This window comes from Abramis brama (assembly GCF_963993115.1).
Source record: "Abramis brama genome assembly, chromosome: 23".
Taxonomy (NCBI): domain Eukaryota; kingdom Metazoa; phylum Chordata; class Actinopteri; order Cypriniformes; family Leuciscidae; genus Abramis; species Abramis brama.
Genome location: NC_139985.1, coordinates 25,098,955 through 25,119,916, shown reverse-complemented (window position 1 = coordinate 25,119,916; position 20,962 = coordinate 25,098,955). Strand labels below are relative to the sequence as shown.

At 37.4% G+C, this 20,962-nt stretch overlaps 1 protein-coding gene across 1 annotated transcript in view; it reads left to right on the top strand.

Moving 5' to 3' along the window:
* Nucleotides 1–20,534, top strand: part of ptprga (protein tyrosine phosphatase receptor type Ga) — a 254,040-nt gene extending 233,506 nt beyond the window's left edge. The window contains exons 15-29 of the mRNA XM_084100324.1: nucleotides 2,614–2,705; nucleotides 6,795–6,891; nucleotides 7,543–7,625; nucleotides 7,711–7,845; nucleotides 7,944–8,078; nucleotides 10,494–10,666; nucleotides 10,752–10,887; nucleotides 10,968–11,114; nucleotides 11,769–11,862; nucleotides 12,190–12,266; nucleotides 12,689–12,817; nucleotides 13,043–13,189; nucleotides 14,289–14,431; nucleotides 16,681–16,816; nucleotides 17,864–20,534. Of these exons, the coding sequence (XP_083956450.1) occupies nucleotides 2,614–2,705; nucleotides 6,795–6,891; nucleotides 7,543–7,625; nucleotides 7,711–7,845; nucleotides 7,944–8,078; nucleotides 10,494–10,666; nucleotides 10,752–10,887; nucleotides 10,968–11,114; nucleotides 11,769–11,862; nucleotides 12,190–12,266; nucleotides 12,689–12,817; nucleotides 13,043–13,189; nucleotides 14,289–14,431; nucleotides 16,681–16,816; nucleotides 17,864–18,010 (1,871 nt within the window). The 3' untranslated portion in view covers nucleotides 18,011–20,534. The remainder of the gene's footprint in view (nucleotides 1–2,613; nucleotides 2,706–6,794; nucleotides 6,892–7,542; nucleotides 7,626–7,710; nucleotides 7,846–7,943; nucleotides 8,079–10,493; nucleotides 10,667–10,751; nucleotides 10,888–10,967; nucleotides 11,115–11,768; nucleotides 11,863–12,189; nucleotides 12,267–12,688; nucleotides 12,818–13,042; nucleotides 13,190–14,288; nucleotides 14,432–16,680; nucleotides 16,817–17,863) is intronic.
* Nucleotides 20,535–20,962: the final 428 nt, after the last annotated feature.

Here is a 20,962-nt window from a genome sequence, read left to right as displayed (position 1 = left end):
CACCCATAACACTCAAGCAACCACCAAGCAAAGACATAGCAGCCACTCACAGCCACCTTATCAACACCCTGGAAACCATCCACTCACAACAGACCCTGGCAACCATCCTCCCCATCCTTACATCATGGCAGTGTGTTTTGCGCAGGTATGTACCGAAAGAAAAATGTTGGCCAATACCAATAACCGATCATTTTTTATATTTGGAAGTCGATAACTGATATACTGGCTGATAAATCTAAATCCAATTTTTTTTTTTACAAAAACAAGTCTCACCTTTAAAAGCCATGTCCCAAGCACACAATTATAATGTTCTCATTATAATTTTATGTAGCCTGTATGACAGACTTGTGCTGCACATGTTGCACTTAACTGTATTTTCCTTTTTTTTTAAAGTGATTCCAATCATATTTCAAGCAATTCAAAACCATCATGGCAAACAGTGCACATCTGAAGTGTCTCAGCAGATGGAAATAATCCATTATTTATTTAATCCTTTAATATATCGGCCAAATTTTCTCATCGGACTAATAACGATAACTTTAAAAATGAACATATATCAGCCGATACAGATATGGTGGCTGATATATCGTGCATCCCTAGTAAGCACGACTCTTTTCTGTAGCTACATAAGTCTAGCTGCTGTACCCAGAACACTCGATGGTTGGGAATTTTGGAATGGAGTTCCTTTTTTTAAGAAAAGATTTTCTGGAATGGCTGGTCGTGTCATGTTTACTGTAAACTAGATTGGCGGAGTTTGAGCTGCATTGAAGAGTTTGTTGAATATAGACAAAGTAGATGTTTTGAGAGAGCTCTTTGAGGATATGTGGTCTTGTTAGGTTTTTGCAGGGACTCTGCGGTTACCAGAGAAGAAAAGTGTTGTTTATCTGGTCCCTCTGCATGTACACACACACTTTACATGCATACCCATTAGCCATAAGGTTAGGAGCCAAGAAAATGGCTTCATCTGAGTCTATCTCACTTTGGCTCATTGCCTTGTGTGTGTGTGTGTGTGTGTGTGTGTGTGTGTGTGTGTGTGTGTGTGTGTGTGTGTGTGTGTGTGTGTGTGTGTGTGTGTGTGTGTGTGTGTGTGTGTGTGTGTGTGTGTGTGTGTGTGTGTGTGTGAACAGTATGTGTCCAATTCAGGTCTGGGTTAGTCAGTGTAGTGGAACCCAGATCTTAATGCAACGAGAGCCATTGATTTGCTTGGGCTTTCCCATAAGCACTTCATTGGAACCAGTTTTCATTGTTGTGTGGTGGCACGACTCACAATAACGTTGGCACTGTGCCCTCAATCCAATTTAGGTATCTGTGTTCCAGCTTGGCGAGGACTGGCCTCGGTATTTTACAAAGATCCATTTAGTGTGGACAGCAGCCTCTCTCTCTCCGCTGGCTCCGGCTCATATGGCACTTCGAGTTCACTGTCCTTTCAAACATGGACGCTTTCCTGCTAAATAGAGCCTTCAGTTTCTGGCTGAATTTCCCAGTTTGTTTCTGGCGTCAATGGATGCCAAAATTTGTTTGTTAGCAGTATTCAGCTGTAGACACTTTAGGAAAAAGACAGAAGGTGCGTGAATCACCTTTATTAGTGTTAAAGGTATAGTTCACCCAAGAATGAAAATTAGCCCATGATTTACTCACCCTGAAGCCATCCTAGGTGTTTATAACTTTCAGACGAATACAATCGGAGTTATATTAAAAAATGTCCTGGCTCTTCCAAGCTTTGTAATGGGAGTGAATGGGTATATTTGTTTGGAAGTCCATCAAAGCGCATCCATTCATGATTAAAGTGCTCCACTCGTCTCCGGGGGTTAATAAAGGCCTTCTGAAGTGAAGCGATGTGATTGTGTAAGAAAAATATCCATATTTACAACTTTATAGACTAAAATAACTAGCTTCCAGCAGACGGACGATTTGAGTCTTGATTTGAGTTAAATCAGTTTTTACGGTGATATGGGTGTGTACGTGTGGGGTGTGGGTGTATTTTTGGTATGTTTGTTTATTTTTCTCTTTACAGGCTTAATCGTGTGTATTTAGACTCAAGACAGATTTGAGTGACAGTTTGTTGGCTTATTGGAGTGTGAATCCGGTCAGTTTTTGGGGGGAGTTTTCACCGTGACTGAAGTTGAACAGTCAACACATTGATAATCATTGATAAGATTATCAGCAAGTAAACCAATTAAAGCACAGATGCTGTCGTTAAGAAGGATCAATGTGTCAGTGTATGCTACTTTTGCTGCCAGAACTGATAGTCAAATCTATTGTTGTAGTGCAGTTTTCAAAAATGTGACGCAGTTATGCCAAAAGTATTCCCTCAGTGCCAATCACAATTTGAAAATCTAAAATTTAATGAATAAAAAAAAGCATAAAAGTTATTGTGTAATTTTATATAATTGTATAAAATATTGAATAACAATTATATTAATAATTGTATTTATTGGTAAATCATTTTTATTTATCTTTTGTTTGTTGTTTTATCCAAAATAATGAACACTGAACGGTCAAAATGTTGTATATTTTTAACAGGCATACTAACTTCACTTTGATGGTAAGTCCTGTTTTCTTATGATCAGACAACAAAAGCGAAAATGCATCTCTTTTTTGTTTCTGTTTCAGATGACATGGAGGCCATCCCTGTTAAACAGTTTATCAAGCATGTATCAGAACTCTACTCCAACAACCAACACGGCTTCTCAGAAGATTTTGAGGTAAGATCTACACACACACACTTTACAAGTGTGTCCCGTCTCTATAACTCTTCACTCTCAGCAAACTCCCTCAGACTTTTGTAAACAGAGGTCCCGTCTCATGTGGTTCCTCGGCCTCGCTGCAGTGGTTCTGTTGACATGTTCTGGTGTGTGCCTGAGAACAGCTGGGCCGGGATCCCCCCGCAGATGTTGGTTTCTGGCAGGTGGCTGGACAGGACAAGCCAGTTGAACTCAGCCTGTGTGAGAATGAATTAGGCCATCTGAACGTTGGCATCTTTTTTCACACCGAGTTTGGACTCTCTCTGCTGCGTGTGTGTGTTAGTGTGGCGCAGAAGCCAGAAAACCACAACAACATTCTGTCTGACTAATGTGATGGCAGTTTGTACAAGGATGACTGGTAATTAGTTAACCATTGAGTCTTGGGCCACAGCGTCTGCTTGTGCTCTCAGTTGCACAGGTGAATATCAATGAACGATCTCAAATGTTTGGCAACCGATGATCGCCTGTAGGTCAGAGCTGTGTGCGCGCACACACACATACACACATGCTGGGTTTATTGTGTCCTCTGTGGATCAGGATTCTGAAGTATCCTGATGTTCTGGAGGTCTTTTCTGCAGTAATAGCTTTGGCCGTGCCCACATTACTACATTTTTGCTCAGATGCGTTTGCTGTTGCAGACAAATGTTTGAGGTCGTAGCCAAAATTGATTGTTTCACCAACCAAGGATGATTTAAGTATAAGCAGTTCAGCGATACAATCTGAGCCAGTCTACAGTTGAAAGTATGCACCACTAACAGTACCTGCTTTTACATTTTTTATTTGTAAAATCATTTCTTTATGTGTATAAGTTATACAGATTTTGCTTGAATCTGTGGCCCGGCTTATTTTTAAGTAGTTTAGTTCAAAGTTAATCTTATATTTAAAACATAAAAAATTAAAAAATTATTTTGGAAGTTACTTAACTTAACTTAACTTAACTTAACTTAACTTAATTAAATTAAATTAAATTAAATTAAATTAAATTAAATTAAATTAAATTAAATTAAATTAAATTAAATTAAATTATTAATAGCTTGCTTTGATAGGTTAGAAAAACTCTTTAAGTAGTTTAGTTCAAAGTTAATCTTATAAATAAAACATTACAAATTAAAACGATTATATATTCAAAAATTCTTTTTTAATTAATTTAATTTTAAATTAAATTAAAAGCATGTTTTGTTATGTTAGAAAAAAAATCCCAATAAAAGCAAAAATGTCCAAAAGATGGGAAAATGTCATTTCATAACCATTCATTTCTGACACTGATAAATTACACATAGCCAGCTGCTCGTTTTTGGTCAGTTCGCATGGACAGTTCTCCATTTCTCACGTTTTTGTATTTACGTGACAACACAATTTTGCCACCTTCATTTTTCAAAATACATTTGTTTAATTAATCAAATTGAATGGCAGCCCTATTGTTTTTGCCACGCACCTGTTAGTAAATACAGTTGTCAGTCCAGAACACTGTGTGAATGTAGCTTATGTCTGTTGTGTTTGTCAAAATGGAAAGGAAAATCTTTGAATTTAGTTTCAAAGTAGGTCTTCTACTTTCCCTCGTTCTGAGAAGAGAATGAGGGGAGGAGAGAAGGGGAGGTGTGTGGGTCACTAAGGTTCCTCTGAGGGCCTCACTTGGCCCCTTTGTTCCTCAGAAAGTGTGTGCCTGTGCTCTTGTGGGCTTGATGGACATTGGGAAGTGGTTCCAGGGGGGTTTCTGGTGCTGTTTCCCCTCAATGGATTCCTCTGTGGTTCCTGACCCCTCTCTCTCGCCTCCACTACTCGAGCAGAGAAGAAGAGGGAGGACAGCTGAGCCAAACCCCCTTTGGACGGAGCCCCCAGGCCCCTGACAAGTGGCTTTGTGCAACTGGGGCCGAAAAAAAGAAGCAGTGGCTGGGGTGGCAGTGATCATGGGAGCCAGGGAGGACAGGAGGGGTTTCGGCTTGGCCTGGACAGGCACAGGGATTATATGCGGCCCGGGCGTGAGGGTTTTTAGACGGGGGAGGGGGGAAGAAAACTGACTCAAAGGGAAAAAAGGAACAGGACACTTGGAGAAGTTTGGCATTCAGCTGAAAACGAGAGAAGAGTGAATGGAGAACATCAGAGAGGAAGATAGAGTCTGAGAAAAAACAGTGGAGGACATGCTTATTTCCTAGTTTTATTGTAGTTTTGTGTTATTTATTTTGTTTTAATGCTGTAAGACTCTTTAAAGACAACATAAAATCAATCATTTTATCATTTTACCAATCATCAGATTGGTTCCTCAACCTCTTTCATGATAATATCAACTTTTTTAAGATTTATTTTTATTTTTACTAAGATAAAATTACCAAATAATATAATAGCCTAACAACATAATAACTGCACAGCCAAATAGCTATTTAGAAATGATTTTAGACTGCTGTTGTAGGTCATACAGCCTTTCAAATGTCTTAGCAACAAAAAACAACTTCATTTTATTCTGGTCAGTGTTAATGGAATAGTAAATAGCAAAATAATGAATAAGCTAACAATGTTTGCTTCCCAAAATATTCTCAGAACCTTCCCAAAGCACATCATCATCATATGGAGGATTGAATTAATATGTAAGATTGAATTTGTTCATTAAGATTTCCTAGAACGTACCTATAACTGTACCACAGTAACCCCTCAGCACCAGACACTGATTCAATTATTCCAAATAAAAATGACTGTAACCCATTCTAGAGTTTTTGAAATAGGACATTTATTCACAGACATCAAAAAATTAATAAACAAATATTTGATATTTACTAAGATAACGTTACATTCATTTCTTGACACTGAATTGTACAGTTTAGCATGGATATGGACATTTGGTCAATAAAAAAAAGCGTCTCGGTTATCTTGATGTTCTCTTCATGTTAACCAGTGAGACACTGTACATCGAGATTCAGCCTCCGCGTCTCATTTCCCAGCAGGCTTGATGTTTACTTGTTTTGCATTCAGATAATGGAAAGCGCACTTTTCATCATCCAATCAATTCCCAATGTAACTTTTTTCTTGTTGAATACTTTTTTCACTTAAGGAAGTAAAATGGGTTAGTTAATGGGTTGTTCACGATGACTTAAAAGAAAAAACCTCACGTAATACCACCAGCATCACATATGACATCACAGGTCACATGAATAGAATTGACAGTGGTGGACCATCCTCACATAAATGCTGACTTTATCCCGTGACCTTGTGTGAAGTAGCAGCTCTTCTCAGAATGTGAGCGGGGTTAGTTCAGGTGCAGGTAACCAGAAACCACACAGGTGTGTGTGTGCGTGTGTGTGTGTGTGTGCAGATGAGAGAGTTATTGAAAACAGCCCCTGGCAGATTTGTGGTTTTAAACGAACGTGTCCACACACCCTCCAAACGCAATTCACACACACATCCAGCTAATGCACACGCATTGTTTTCTAGTATGTCACTTAAATGTCTCAACCTTTCTGTTGTTAGCAGTTGTGTCATGTGTTCGTGTGTTTATTGAGAGATCTGTTAACAGCCTCGGGATGTTAGCAGTGCTGAACCTGCTGTACATGATACCTGCAAACTGGAGAGAATTTGTGTAAATGCACAGTAATTGTATGTCACATGTAACAATGTATGAATATCATTGTATTAGATAACAAACTGTAAAAACAATATACTGTTCAAAATGATTCCAAAAAGTATTTGATCACTTTTAGGTTCATGTGGTTGTTAATGTGATGAACTACATCATCTACATCCATTTTATTAGATGAATCACTTGTTATCACTTGTTAAGCATCTGATGAATGAATAAATGTAAATGTAAACTTCACCGGTGGTAACTCTGCTTGTACATCTATGTGAACTTGAGGAACACTGAAAATCACCTTTTTTGTTTAAAAAAAAAAAGAAAGAAAAAGCTTAAAGGATCATTTGTTTGCAGATGCCACTTGGTTTGAGTATTGGGGAAAATTACATTTCTTTCTTTCCTGCTCTGTAAATGTCATGTGTATGAAAAGGAGTTTTTTGTATGATGAAAAAAAATGAAATGTATGATGTCTTGTGTGTTTGTTGTAGGAAGTGCAGCGCTGCACAGCAGATATGAAGATCACATCAGAACACTCCAATCATCCTGACAACAAGCACAAAAACAGATACATCAACATCATAGCCTGTGAGTCTCTTTCTACGCTAGGGGTCCAAAAGTCTGAGACCACCTGTGAAAATCTCGCTTTTTTTTTCCATTACAAATGTAATGATGTATTAAATTGATCTAAAATGACAGTAAAGACATTTATAATGTTACAAAAGATTTCTGTATCAAATCAGTGTTGTTCTTTGGAAATTGTTTCCACAGAAATATGAAGCAGCACAACTCTTTTCAACATTGATAATAATCAGAAATGTTTCTTGAGCAGCAAATCCTCATATTAGAATGATTTCTGAAGGATCATGTGACACTGAAGACTGGAGTAATGATGCTGAAAATTCAGCTTTGCATCACAAGAATAAATACATTTTAAAACAGAAAACAGTCATTTTAAATTGTTATAATATGTCAAAATATTATTGTTTTTTACTGTGCTTTTGATCAACTTAAACTTGAGATTTCTTTCAAAAACATATCTCTTACATATTTTGAGAATGTTTCAGGTGAGCGTTTTGTGCTTCATTGGAGGCAATATTTTGTCATAATGTTTCCACAGTTTTCTATTTGTTTGCATGTTTGAATGCTATTTTGAATTGCATATTTTGATTGCGGTCTCAGACTGTAGGTCAGACATCAGACGCGTCTCTCACTGTCCATCTCTCTTTCTTCCTCCAGACGACCACAGTCGAGTGAAGCTCAGGCCTCTGGCAGGCAAAGACTCCAAACACAGTGACTACATCAATGCCAACTATGTGGATGTGAGTGATGTCTGCAGATGTGAGGGCTTCAGTATGAATAATAACTTGACTGTGATGTATATTTCTGTATCTCTCTCCTCTACAGGGCTACAATAAACCCAAGGCCTACGTCGCAGCTCAGGGTCCTCTCAAATCCACGTTTGAAGACTTCTGGCGGATGGTGTGGGAACAGAACACCGGCATTATAGTCATGATCACTAACCTGGTGGAGAAAGGCAGAGTGAGTTATGACAACCATTACAGTTTCTGAATCATCGAACAATCATTCGTTTCATATGGCCTCTTTAAACTTATCCCCCTTTCGTGTGCATCTCACAGAGAAAATGCGACCAGTATTGGCCGACCGAGAACAGTGAGGAATATGGTAATATTGTGGTGACGCTGAAGAGAACCAAAGTTATGGCGTGCTACACACTCCGCATCTTCACTATCAGAAACACCAAAGTAAAGAAGGTAACCCTTTTTTAATTGTTTTTTTATTTTATTATACTCTCACGCTACTTAAACCAAAAAACACATTGAAAATGGATCATTCAACAAAATGGATGCCATTATTTACTACGAATGTGTTAAAAAATCGCTTTAGCAATGAATAAGCTGATAACAACTTTTGATTAATTGGTTAATATTGACAATTTTTTAAACGCATGAACAAAAAGCCAGTATTTGTTTATTATTTTTTTACATTTCCCCACCCATGTATTTCCAACCTCTCCTTGTTCTATTAGCAAATACTCAATTTGATGAACATAAAATGGAAATACATAGGTTGACAGGCAGGTACATTTACATTACATTTACATTTAGTCATTTAGCAGACGATTTTATCCAAAGTGACATACAAATGATGAGAGCAATAGAAGCAATTAAACTAACAATAGGACAACAATATGCAAGTGCTGTGACCAGTCCCAGTTTAATCTAACGCAGTATACGTACATTATTATTATTATTATTATTATTATTATTATTATTATTATTTTTAACCAAATGCAATGATTAGAAGAACATTTTTTGGTCCTGAGACTTCCACAGAAGATATATGTATTTTTTTATATATATATTCTTCCATTTCTTCCATTATTGGTTTCAGTCAGGTTGTGAGAGTTTCAGCCAGTATAACAAAAAGTTTTCATGAAAAACATTGCCTACCCTTACATTTAAACATTGAAAACCTTGTTACCATGATTTAGTATCTATGAAGCACCTTATAGTTTCACAAGTTTGACCACAAGACTTGTTTGTTAAATGTGTGTTAAATTAAACTGTCAAACCTGTTACCCTGTTTTGATTTGTTTTTCCTTCATGAGGGGTCCTAAGTTCTCAATTAAAATAAATTTAGCTTGAGACGGTACAATGTGTCATATCACTTGTTTCTTCTTTGGACTTTTATGTATTTAGTGTGTGATATATAGTTTGATCAACTGTTTTTTTCGGGGTTCCCCATATTAGTCCCCCATTGTTCTCACCTGTGTCTTGTTAATCTAGGTCCCTGTGTTTATAAGCCCCAGTGTTTGGTGTGTTGGGTTGTCAGTATCCTGCATTAGTTCCTCTTCTCCTCATGCCTTCCTTGTTACACAATGCCATTTATTAACACTTAAAAACAATCTTTGTTTATTATTCAGATAGATATAGTTTTATAAACATCCATTTTAAAATCACCTCATCAAACTGGAAAAGGCACTCATTTAATAGAATGATCCATAAAGTAATTATGCATGGTTTGACCTGCTTTCCTTTACCTGTGTGAAGGATTGTGGCACGGTTGAGGATTAAAAGCCAGAGAGAAAAGTCTTAAGGAGCTTATGCGAGGTCCTGGCCTTCACAGCATCAGTGAGAGTGATCTGCTTTCTCTGTAAATCTCTTTCATAATACGCAGAGCCACAGCAAGGCCACCGGTGGCAAAGAAATAAGGCTCTTTTTATAGCAGCCTGTTAGATTAGTTTAGGTGCCAACTTTTTTATGCGACAAGGAAAAATGCATATATGGTAATGTATGGTTTTAAAAAAGCTGTCAGGCTTCTGTACGATAGTATCACACATCAGTGCTGCAAGTTTGAATGTCAAGTAAGGGTTATTTGAAGATATGTGACCCTGGCCCACAGAACCAGTCACATAGGTACATTTTTTTAAATTGAGATTTATACATCATCTGAAAGCTGAATAAATAAGCTTTCCATTGATGTATGGTTTGTTAGGATAGGACAATACTGATATATGAAAATCTGGAATCTGAGGGTGCAAAAAAAAATATCGAAACATTGAGAAAATCGCCTTTAAAGTTGTCCATTTATGTTCGCAATTGTGCTGCATTCACTCACAAAAATAAATGTTTTATTTATTTACGGTAGGAAATGTACAAAATATCTTCATGGAACATGATCTTTACTTAATATCCTAATGATTTTTTATAATATTTACGATCATTTTGACCCATACATTGTTTTGGCTATTGCCACAAATATACCCGTGCTACTTGTGACTGGTTTTGCGATCCAGGGTCACATATGGTTATCAATCGGGTGTTTGGGTTTAATGACTGTCAGATACAATTGTGCAAAAGCATCCTTTTTTAGGTTGTTTTGCTTTGCTTTGTTAGTTTTTTGCTTTGTTTTGTTTTACTTTGTTTGTTTGTTTGTTTTACTTTGTTTATTGTTTTGCTTTTTGTCTTGGGGATTTTTTATTTATTTATTTTTTCGGGGGGGGGGGGGGGTTGTCTTTTTTGTTTTGTTTTGCTTTTTGTGTCTTAATTTGTTTTGTTTCTTGTTTTGGTTTATTTTAGAAATAGCAGATGCCTGTGTTCTTCTTTGTCCTTTTATGTTGAAGAGTCATGTGTAGTTGTGAGACTTTCGTCTGTTTATGTTTGCAGGGTCAGAAGGGTAACACTAAGGGCCGTCAGAGTGAGAGAACAGTTCTGCAGTATCACTACACTCAGTGGCCGGATATGGGTGTCCCTGAGTACACGTTACCTGTGCTCACCTTCGTCAGGAAGTCCTCTGCCGCACAGACTCCAGAGATGGGCCCCATGCTTGTACACTGCAGGTAATACACACACACACACACTTCCACTGGATCATTTAATGGCTAAAGAGAGCAGTTTTACATGTTATTAATTTGTTTCCCTCAGTGCTGGTGTGGGCAGGACAGGAACTTACATTGTGATTGACAGCATGCTACAACAGCTAAAGGATAAAGGCTCAGTCAATGTGCTGGGTTTCCTCAAACATATACGAACTCAGAGAAACTACCTGGTCCAAACGGAGGTGAGTCCCCAGTCCAAATCTGTCCTGTTTGTTTGTGTCATCTAGCATGTCTCTTAAGCTGCCTGTCTCTGTGTGTTTAGGAGCAGTATATCTTCATCCACGATGCCTTGATGGAAGCCATTCTTGGTAAGGAAACAGAGGTGCCCTCCAGTCAGCTGCACAGTTACGTTAACAACATCCTGACGCCGGGCCCAGGGGCCAAAACACGACTAGAGAAGCAGTTCAAGGTGGGCACTATCTCTTTCCTTATGCAAAGTCATTTTGACAAGCAATTTCCGTCCAAGCTGATTGCAGAACTGCTATGCGCGATACATTCTCAGCATATCAGAAGATATTTTTAATGCACATTTATGCGGAGAAGAATTTTGAATGAAATTGGTTCAATTTTATCACTTAATACTTTATCATTTCATACCTGGTTTGCACACTTTGACTTACAGCCCAAGTCTGACAGGTTCTGTGTGGGTAAAATGTGTGATATGTGGTCTGCTTGAGTTTCATGAGTTTATAAAATGTTTTATTGAGCCTTGAAATTCTCACTTTTTATGGTTCTGTTTGGTTCGGCTTGAAAACCTGAATATAAATCCTCATCATGTTTTCTGTGGTAGAACTGCAGGGCATTTTTCCTTCCTGTTGAATTCAAAAGATTGGAATTGCAGTACTTTAATGTCATGAATCTTTTGTTTTGTTTCGTTTTGTGTTTTTTTCCTTGGGTTTTTGTTTTGTTTATTGAGCCCTGAAATTCTCTCTGTTTATGGTACATAGACTGCAACTGAACATATTTCCTTCCTGTTGAATCCTAAAGGTCGGCTCTGTCTTATGTGATGTATTCGTGCTACTTTGAAATAAAGAACAAAATATAATTTTTCATTTATGTACAGTTGGTGACTCAGTGCAATGCAAGGTTTGTGGAGTGCTTCAGTGCTCAGAAAGAATGCAACAAAGAGAAGAACCGCAACTCTTCTGTTGTCCCATGTGAGTAACGTAAACTAAAATATGTAAGACAATTAAGGTTTATTAGCATTAAAGCATCTGTTGCCACCTAAATATAATTGCACATCCAATTGATTTATTGTATACTTCTTATTGTGTGCTGTGGTGTCTGTGGCCATTTTCTTTTCTTTTTTGTTCTTTTTCTCATTCCTTGGCCCTTTATGATAATTATCTCTACTAATATTCTAGTATCCAAATTGCAACACATATTACAAACCTGTGCTTGCAGCACTGTTTGAGCTAATGAGATCACATCCCTGACCTGCTCTCTTTTTCTGCATCCTGATTGGCTGTTTTTGTCCCTCTCAGCGGAAAGAGCACGTGTTGGTCTCGCACCGTTGCCTGGAATGAAAGGCACTGATTACATCAATGCGTCTTATATAATGGTGAGTACTCAACACCCCCACTGCAGTTAAACATTAACCTGTACTGGATTTCAAATTAGCACTCAGTGTTCTGGGAAAAACTGATCTGTTTCACGGCTGTAAGAATGAACATTTGATGTAATGTTGGTTTTATAGCACCTGTGCACTGGTTTTGTGCACACTTTTTTCAAATGGTACCTAGAAAAGGGTTTATACGTGGCTTAAAGATGACAATGAGAAAACAGGCATAAGGGAATCAAACGCAAACTTCACATTGTAATTAAGCATTTAGAACTACTACTAAGTGATATCCTAAGCCCTAAGGGTATTATTTAAGTGACTGAAATGAACTATCTAAATGTTGTATACTGCCTGTTGTATACTGAAAGCCAAAATAATTGATTGGTCCTTTTGTTTTTTGAACGTTTTCTTACTACTACTAGGGATACTACCGGAGCAATGAGTTCATCATTACCCAGCATCCCTTGCCTCACACCACTAAAGATTTCTGGAGGATGATCTGGGACCACAACGCTCAAATCATCGTCATGTTACCAGACAACCAGGGCCTGGTGGGTATTCAAGACCATCTGAAGAGTCTAGAGTTCCCTGTTGCCTTGAGTGATGTCCTGCCTCTAAGGAGGGAAGCTCAAGTTAATGTTATAGACTGTGCTCCTCAAGGTCAGCTGATGTCTTATTGTGAGCGGTGAATTATGGGAATTGGTTGTAAGAGCACCAGTCTTTATGAAAGTCTCTGAGTACTCTGTGTTGATGCTCACTCACGTTTGTTCCCGCAGGCGGAGGACGAGTTTGTGTATTGGCCGAGTCGAGAGGAAGCCATGAACTGCGAGGCGTTTACAGTCACTCTTATCAGTAAAGACAGACTCTGTCTCTCCAATGAAGAGCAAATCATCATTCATGACTTCATCCTGGAGGCCACACAGGTCTGTCTTTGGAGGAAAAGATGTGGATTGAAACTATATAGAATATATAAATTATAATTGTATGTATTTCATCTAATATTATGTTACTGTATATAATATTATAATATCATTTATAATATTCATCATAAATATTGTTATAATATCATTAATTAATTATATTTAACTATAATTTATATTGAATAATTAATAATATGCGCTACCTTTCAAAGTTTTGTGTCGCTAAGATTGTTTAATGTTTTCTAAGGCCCTGTTTACACCTGGTATTAAGATGCGTTTTGGTCGATTTCTAAGACTTCTGTCCTGATTTCATCGAGGGGAGGGTCTATGGTCTTTCGGTGTAATGGACAAAAAAAGCGTGTGTAATTCACATATGAACGCGCCCTGAGACGACAGAAAAACATACGGAGAGCATCAGCTTTTGTTTCTGCTCTGAGCCGCAAGATCACGGCGAACGCTGTGAGTGTGTGTTAGAAATCAGGAATGGTGGGAGAACATTGTGCTTGGTACATTTTCATCTTCAAACCAAACTTGGGTCTCCAGCCGACAAGTTTAAATCTGTTTAGGCATTAAGGCAATATAGGCGGAGAGTAGACAGTCTTTTGTGTCTGTTTGAACGCATTCGACCGAATGAGCGTCTACACTATGAAAGCAATTCGGTCAAATGTGTTTTTGACTACCTGTGGAAGTGGTCGAAAGTGAACAAGCTCAAAGCATTTTAAAACCTGTATTTAACGTCGTCCACTTGTGATCCGATCGACCAAAACGCATCTTAATACCTATTATGCTCAACAAGGCTGCATTTATTGAATCAAAAATACAGTGCATACAGTAATTGTGAAATATTTCCAATACACAATTTAAAATAACTGCCTTTTTTAATATATTTAAGAATGTAATTTATTTCTGTGATGGCAAAGCTTCACTGTCACATGATCCTTCAGAAAAAATGTGGATTTGGTGTTCATGAAACATGAACGGGCATGGTTGTGCAACTATATATTTTTTGTGGAAACGTTTTTTTTTGTGTGTGTGTGTGTGTGTGTTTTAAACAATATAAATAATTTGTAATAATTATCTCTCTCTTATTTTCTCTCTTTAGGATGATTATGTTTTAGAAGTTCGTCATTTTCAGTGCCCAAAATGGCCAAACCCTGACGCTCCCATTAGCAGCACCTTTGAGCTCATCAATGTCATCAAAGAAGAGGCCATGACCAGAGATGGACCCACTATAGTGCATGATGAGTAAGTAATGCTCTTTTAATCCAAATTTGCCTCTTTTAATTTACAGTTTGGCTTAGAAAACCTGATAACTGTCTCTGGCTTTAGGGGTTGGAGTGAGAGAAACATTTGATTCAGTCACAATTTGCATACGAACTATCTGATATAGTATGTCAGAAATGGAACATACTATAAAACATTTTCATGTTTTGTGACTTGATTCATACGTATGCACTTAACTTCGCCAACATAATGCATACTTTTTGTAGCTAGCAGACATATTGAAATTCAGCCTTATAAATTTTCAAACATTCGCTCTTGATAGATCAGCTTTTTGGCCATCCTTCATGTTCAGCTCCTTCTAGAAATTTTCTCTGAGTGGAAACGAAAGGCCTTCCATTTCGAGACTACAAAGAGTTCACATTCCTTCAAGACAAAAGTAGCTCTCTGTCAAACACCAGGGAGACGACGAGCGCAGAAATAACTCCACAGTAGAGCCAGATCTTTGCTTCTGTCAACAGCTCCTGCAGGAGGAGCATTTGACAGACTAGCATATCTTCACCGCTAATGAACGCAATGCTAATTAAGACTGCCATCTTTTGGAAAGCTCTTAGGGGTGATACCATAGTAACATTACACATTTTGAAAAGCTCAATTAGTCCGCCATGTTTATCAGATGAGGCAAGCTAACCACATTAACATAATGAATAAACATGAAGGGGCCATTGTTAATCGTTATGTTGCAAAGTGATGTCTGTTGAAATTAAGGAATACTCGTTAGAGCTAATTGGATCACAGCGCCTTAGTGTGTCAAACAATAGAAACAGTAATGGATTCGATTCCCATAGACTTAAATATAGTGTTTATGGTGGGAGATGTTGCACTGCTGTCAGAGAGAGAAGCAAGAACATAAGATGAAATGAGACAGAAAATGGCCTGTACCATAATCTATAAAAAGCATCTTATTTAGATGCTTGGTTGAATTTATTTCTTCTTTTTTTTTTCATTTTCTTTTTTTTAAATAAATAAATACTACACTACACTTTAGTTTCATGAGAACATAAAGGTCTTAAAGTTATAAAAAAAAATCCTCATGCACATTCTTGGTCATATTTTGCATGATTATATATATATATATTAGATTAAAACCTTAAAAGACAAAAGACAAAAAATTAGAAATGTTGCTTCGGTAACTAACTGAAATAAATAAGTTTAAGAAAAAGCTCCTAAAATTTAAAACTGAAAAAAAAATATATATATATATTAAACCTAAATAAAATATTTTAAACAATACAAATGACAAATGCATATAACAAAATTACTAAACAAACTAAAATTGATTGAATGAAAACTGAAAATATAAAAATATTTAAATATTAATAAATACTATAATAGTAGTATATAAATAATACTAAAATCCCACATTTTTAACCTCATCCTTTAACTTCTTATCACATAGACACAACATGTCATGTTCCAGTCAATTCTCAAAGAAACAATAATAGAAATAAAAGTCCTGCTCTACACTTTATTTCTTGTTTAATATTTTTTAAACTTGGCATATGACACATTATAAGGCTTTTGTCACAATAGGCGATCTGAACCGTGCTGGAGGACGTTTGACCCCAAAAGTCTGGTTCATTCTCATGGTTTCACATGGTTCATGTGATCGCTGCGTACCGTGCTCTGGCCCGCTTAAGGAGGTGGGCTCGGGTGCAGTACGCATGTAGTGTGATGTACAGACAGTAGCTCAAACAGTAGAGCGTTGGTGCTTGTAACGCCAAAGTCATGGGTTTGATTCCCAGGGAAAGCAAGAACTGATAAGAATGTAAATGTGTACTTTGAAATGTCACTTTGGATAAAAGCGTCTGCCAAATGCATGAATGTAGAGCACGAAACAGCTACTACTCTTGTGTGTTTACTACTGTTATCATTACGACAGCAAACATCTTCTGTTACTACTTGGATGGTACACTTTTTAATTTGAGTAAATTTAGGTTTATAACTGGTCTGTTTTCACCTTATTGATGAACATGAATCATAGTTAGTGCGTAAAGCTGCAAATTCCTCCATCATCGTCAGTTACCTCCGTAATAATCTTCAAGTGAAAATCGCTGTGCTGTGATAAATCTATTAAGTCTATTAGCGAAAGCGATTTTCCTCATGTTTACTTCAAAACAAAAGTGCCTAGTGTGATTACACCCTAAGAGGTGAAATGGGTTGCACAACATTTCTGTTTATATATTATGATCTAAATGTTTGTGTGTGGCCAGGTTTGGTGCAGTGTCTGCTGGGATGTTATGTGCTCTCACCACACTGTCACAGCAGCTGGAGAGTGAAGGAGCTGTGGGCGTCTATCAGGTGGCCAAGATGATCAACCTCATGAGACCAGGGGTCTTTACCGACATTGTAAGTGTTTATATTGAGCTTTATAGATTTATACTGGTCATATTTAAAGGTTTAGTTCAAACACACACACACACACACACTCACCCGCAAACCTTAATGACTTTATTTCTTCTACAGAATACAAAAGCAACCTCTGGCTGGGTGAATTTAAATTGCCAGTAAATTGACACTCACTTTAATGCTTAATGAGGCATTCAAAGTTTTACCAAAACGAAATTGATCAGCAAGCATTATTTGACAGAGCCCCATACATAACATGCCGAGAAAAAAACAGGATTTGATCCATGACTAATTAATTTGTTCTCAAATTAGAACAAAGTATTACACCGTGGCCACGATTTAACTAAAACGAGGAAACGGATTAATAAAATGTAGCCTCAAATTCATTCCCACGACTTAATTCCAAAATTAGAACGAAAGAACGAACGGGAACGGGGATGTTTCTAAACAAATTAATAAAATGTTGTCACTAATTTGTTCACACGACTTATTAATTCTCGAATTACAACAAATTTGTACAATGTGGCCTAAAACAAAGAAACAAATTAGTACAGTGTGTCCAAAAAATGAATTCCCACAACGTATTAATTCGTTCTTGAATTAGAATGAATTAGTACAACGTTGTCTAAAAAAAGGGAACATGGCCACGATTTAATCATGGGAACGAATTCTTAATTTGTGGCCACAATATCTATTTTTTTCTTCTGGATGTTTTGCGCGGGATCATATTATTTAATCCATTTTAACAGTAAAACTGTGATCCCCCGTATACCATTCAGCACTTCACACTCCAGTCCAGCAAGTGACAGAATTGTTGCGTTTCTGCCACCTACTGGACTGGAGGTGGAAGGAGGGAGCAGAGCCATATCTAGAGACCAGAATTCCATAGAGAACATCCTAGTAAAATCAGGCATCACTTTTTTGTTTTGTTTATTGCTTTCAGAAAATGTCAAAATCTAGTTTTCTAAAGGAAACATTCATTTCCTCCAAACCTTCCCTCTCTGCCCCATTCCATAGTCATGTTTTATGTCTCCCTCTGTTTTTCAGGAACAGTACCAGTACCTTTACAAAGCTATGCTCAGTCTGATAAGCACGAAAGAGAACGGATCCAGCCCCATGTCCCTGGACAGAAACGGCAGTATGGCCATGTCTGACGAATCGGACCCGGCTGAAAGCATGGAGTCCCTCGTCTAAAGCCCCCGAAGAGGCACTTAATCTAACTTTGTAAAACTTCAAGGACTAAGACAGACTTTTTCTGAGGCCTTTTTTGCCAGAACTCTTGGTTAAAAGAATAACCTGATTACTTTTTTACACTGATAAAAAGTTTTTGATATTTATTTTTTCGCCATTTTATGTCTTAATGTTATCCTACTGAACATTTGCACCGACGTTTTTTGAGTTCACGACAAACAAAACAAAATGAAACACAGTTCTGTCTAGTTTGCACTATGAAACTATCAGTGTTACTGCCTACTCCAGCATCTCGACCACAGTCAGTCTGTCTCGCTCACTTGAGCTCTCACTGTCACGCCCTTGTTTTGACATTCCATAATAAAGCTGCTTTCCGAAGCTTGCGAAATGATGACCTCCACAGACGAAAAACGTTTTTCCACGCACACCTCAGAAGCTGGAAAAAGAGATTAATCCCACGTACAACTTGCGAAGACTCACCACAAAACGTCAGATTCACAGATGAAAGACCATATGAGCAATATGGACTGTTAGTTTTGGTTTGTTTATTTGCTTTCGCACCCCAAATAGCAGATCTATTCATTATGCTTCTAATTAAACCCATATTTACTTTCGAAAAGGTGGTATTAAAACAGCTACTGTGAACTTTTGTATGATTCATATTCTGCTTTTAATATATATGAATATATGGTATATCATGATAACTTGTGCTTTTGTAAATGTTAACTGTCACAGTCACTGCGCTCGGTTGAAGGACCCCCAGAGCTCATGACTTCTCTAGCCCCCCCTGCTGGTTTGATTTCACCATTGCTTTATGCTGCAAGCTGCTACTTGTGTCACTTGAGTGCAACCGGACAGGTAATGATATCATGTGACGCATTACCTATGGACTCATAATGTAGGAGTTAATTCTGTTATTTGCCCACTTCATTTTGTAATTTTATACTGCTCTACTTTGTCCTTTTTTTTTAAATAGTTCTCTGTCACAAGCCGTCCCATCACTTTGAGAATAATGTATACAAGTCTCTCGATGCCTTCTGTACAGTCTCATTTCACCTCAGCAGGTGTGTGTATGTGTGTGTGATTATAGGTGTGTGTTGTGTTTGGTATTGACTGGTTTTACTAGAACCCTGTAGACTCTGTCTAAACATTTCTTCACTAAACAGACTTCTTACAGTATCGAAGATCCTCAGATACACTAGGAAAGACGGTCACTGTAATATCATAAACTGTTCTCTCATGCCATACAGCACAAAGGCCTTGCTAAAGTAACATTAGAATCAGTCTTAAAAACAGGGGACCCGTGATTCATTAATTTTTACCAAAGACTAAACTGTCATTCACTTCATTCACGAAACACGTGGGAAAGTTTGTATTTTTATTGTTGGGTAAAGCAGTTTTAAAAAGAATGTTTTTGGAAGTGTCTGGAAAAAGGATGAAAAGGATGATTCCACAGGCAAAATAATGTTTTCTGTTTTTTGTTTTGATTTTAGTTTTTTCTTTCTAGTTTGTCTTTGTCAAAATTGTTCCACTAAAGACGTTAGTCACCTTTATTTTTGTTTGTTTTTTATGTTGCAAGTGAATGAGAATGTATACTATTACTGATTTCTTTTGACGAAAAAAGCTGTTGAATTTTTGTTTGTCTTTTGAAATGCTTTAGAAAGATTGAAATCGTTATGCTGTTAAGATGGAGGAAGACCAACATTGAAGGTGTTTATTCTGTTAATGTCTTGTTTCTCCTAAGAAGGAGGCCTAAAAATGAAGTCATATCTCTCCAACATTTGGGGTAATATTCTGACTCTGCCCGTACATCACGTAAGGTCAATGGAGGTGACAAGCTGCATTTCTAAATCTTTTCTTACCTTTATGTCCTGTGGTGTCCCCTTTTTCCCCTTTTCTTGCCCTAGCATTATTTGTGGGTTGCATTTGCAAATATATTTACATTATCATGTACATATCTTTTGTTGCTTCATTAACCCATCGCTCTCTGAAAGCTTTGTATCCTGGCATATAGTCGCAAACTTTATATTTTCATATAAATCAACTTTATTTGTTTTTAGTTTTGTGTTTAGTTCTCATATTGATGGTTAACACAAAATGTCCCCAGATCCTTCAGAAGGTGGCTGACATCATATTCCAAACACACTCACAACAATCATAAACTAAGGCAGTGATTGTTTCGTTTCTTTGTCCCCCCCTTTGAATCTAAATAAAATCTGTTTCATTGTCCAGAAGTGCAATAGAATAGCTCTTGTAAGAATAATTCTCCCGTGCAAAGCAGGTGGGTGTCACCATCATATCCTCTTTTTGTAATCTGGAATAACACACAAAGGAATTTTTTCTCTTGTTTGTTTTGTTTGGTTTTTTTTGGTTTGGTTGTTGTTTTTTTCTTTCTCTCTCTCTTTTTCTTTTGTTGAAAGCTATATCAAAGCATTCTATTATAGTGTTATTTAATATGTAAATTGTATTGCTATACATAAAATAAAATATGAGTTTTGATGTACTTTAAGTAAATCTCCATGTTGTACATTGTGTGGAGTGAGTCTGTGCTGCTTGATATTTGTTATTTGTATATGATTGCTTATTTACAATAGTGTTGTAGTCAAGAGACCGAGATCAAGTCAGGACTAAGACCAGTGTGTGTTGAGACCAAGAGAAGACAAAGACTTTGAGGGGTTGAGACCAAGACTTTGAGGGGTTGAGACCAAGACGAGAACAAAACCAAGACTTTGAGGGGTTAAGACCAAGACTCTGAGGGGTTGAGACCAAGACGAGACCAAGACCAAGACTTTGAGGGGTTGAGACCAAGACGAGACCAAGACCAAGACTTGAGGGGTTGAGACCAAGACCAGTGTGTGTTGAGACCAAGACCAAGACTTTGAGGGGTTGAGACCAAGACGAGACCAAGACCAAGACTTTGAGGGGTTGAGACCAAGACCAAGACTTTGAGGGGTT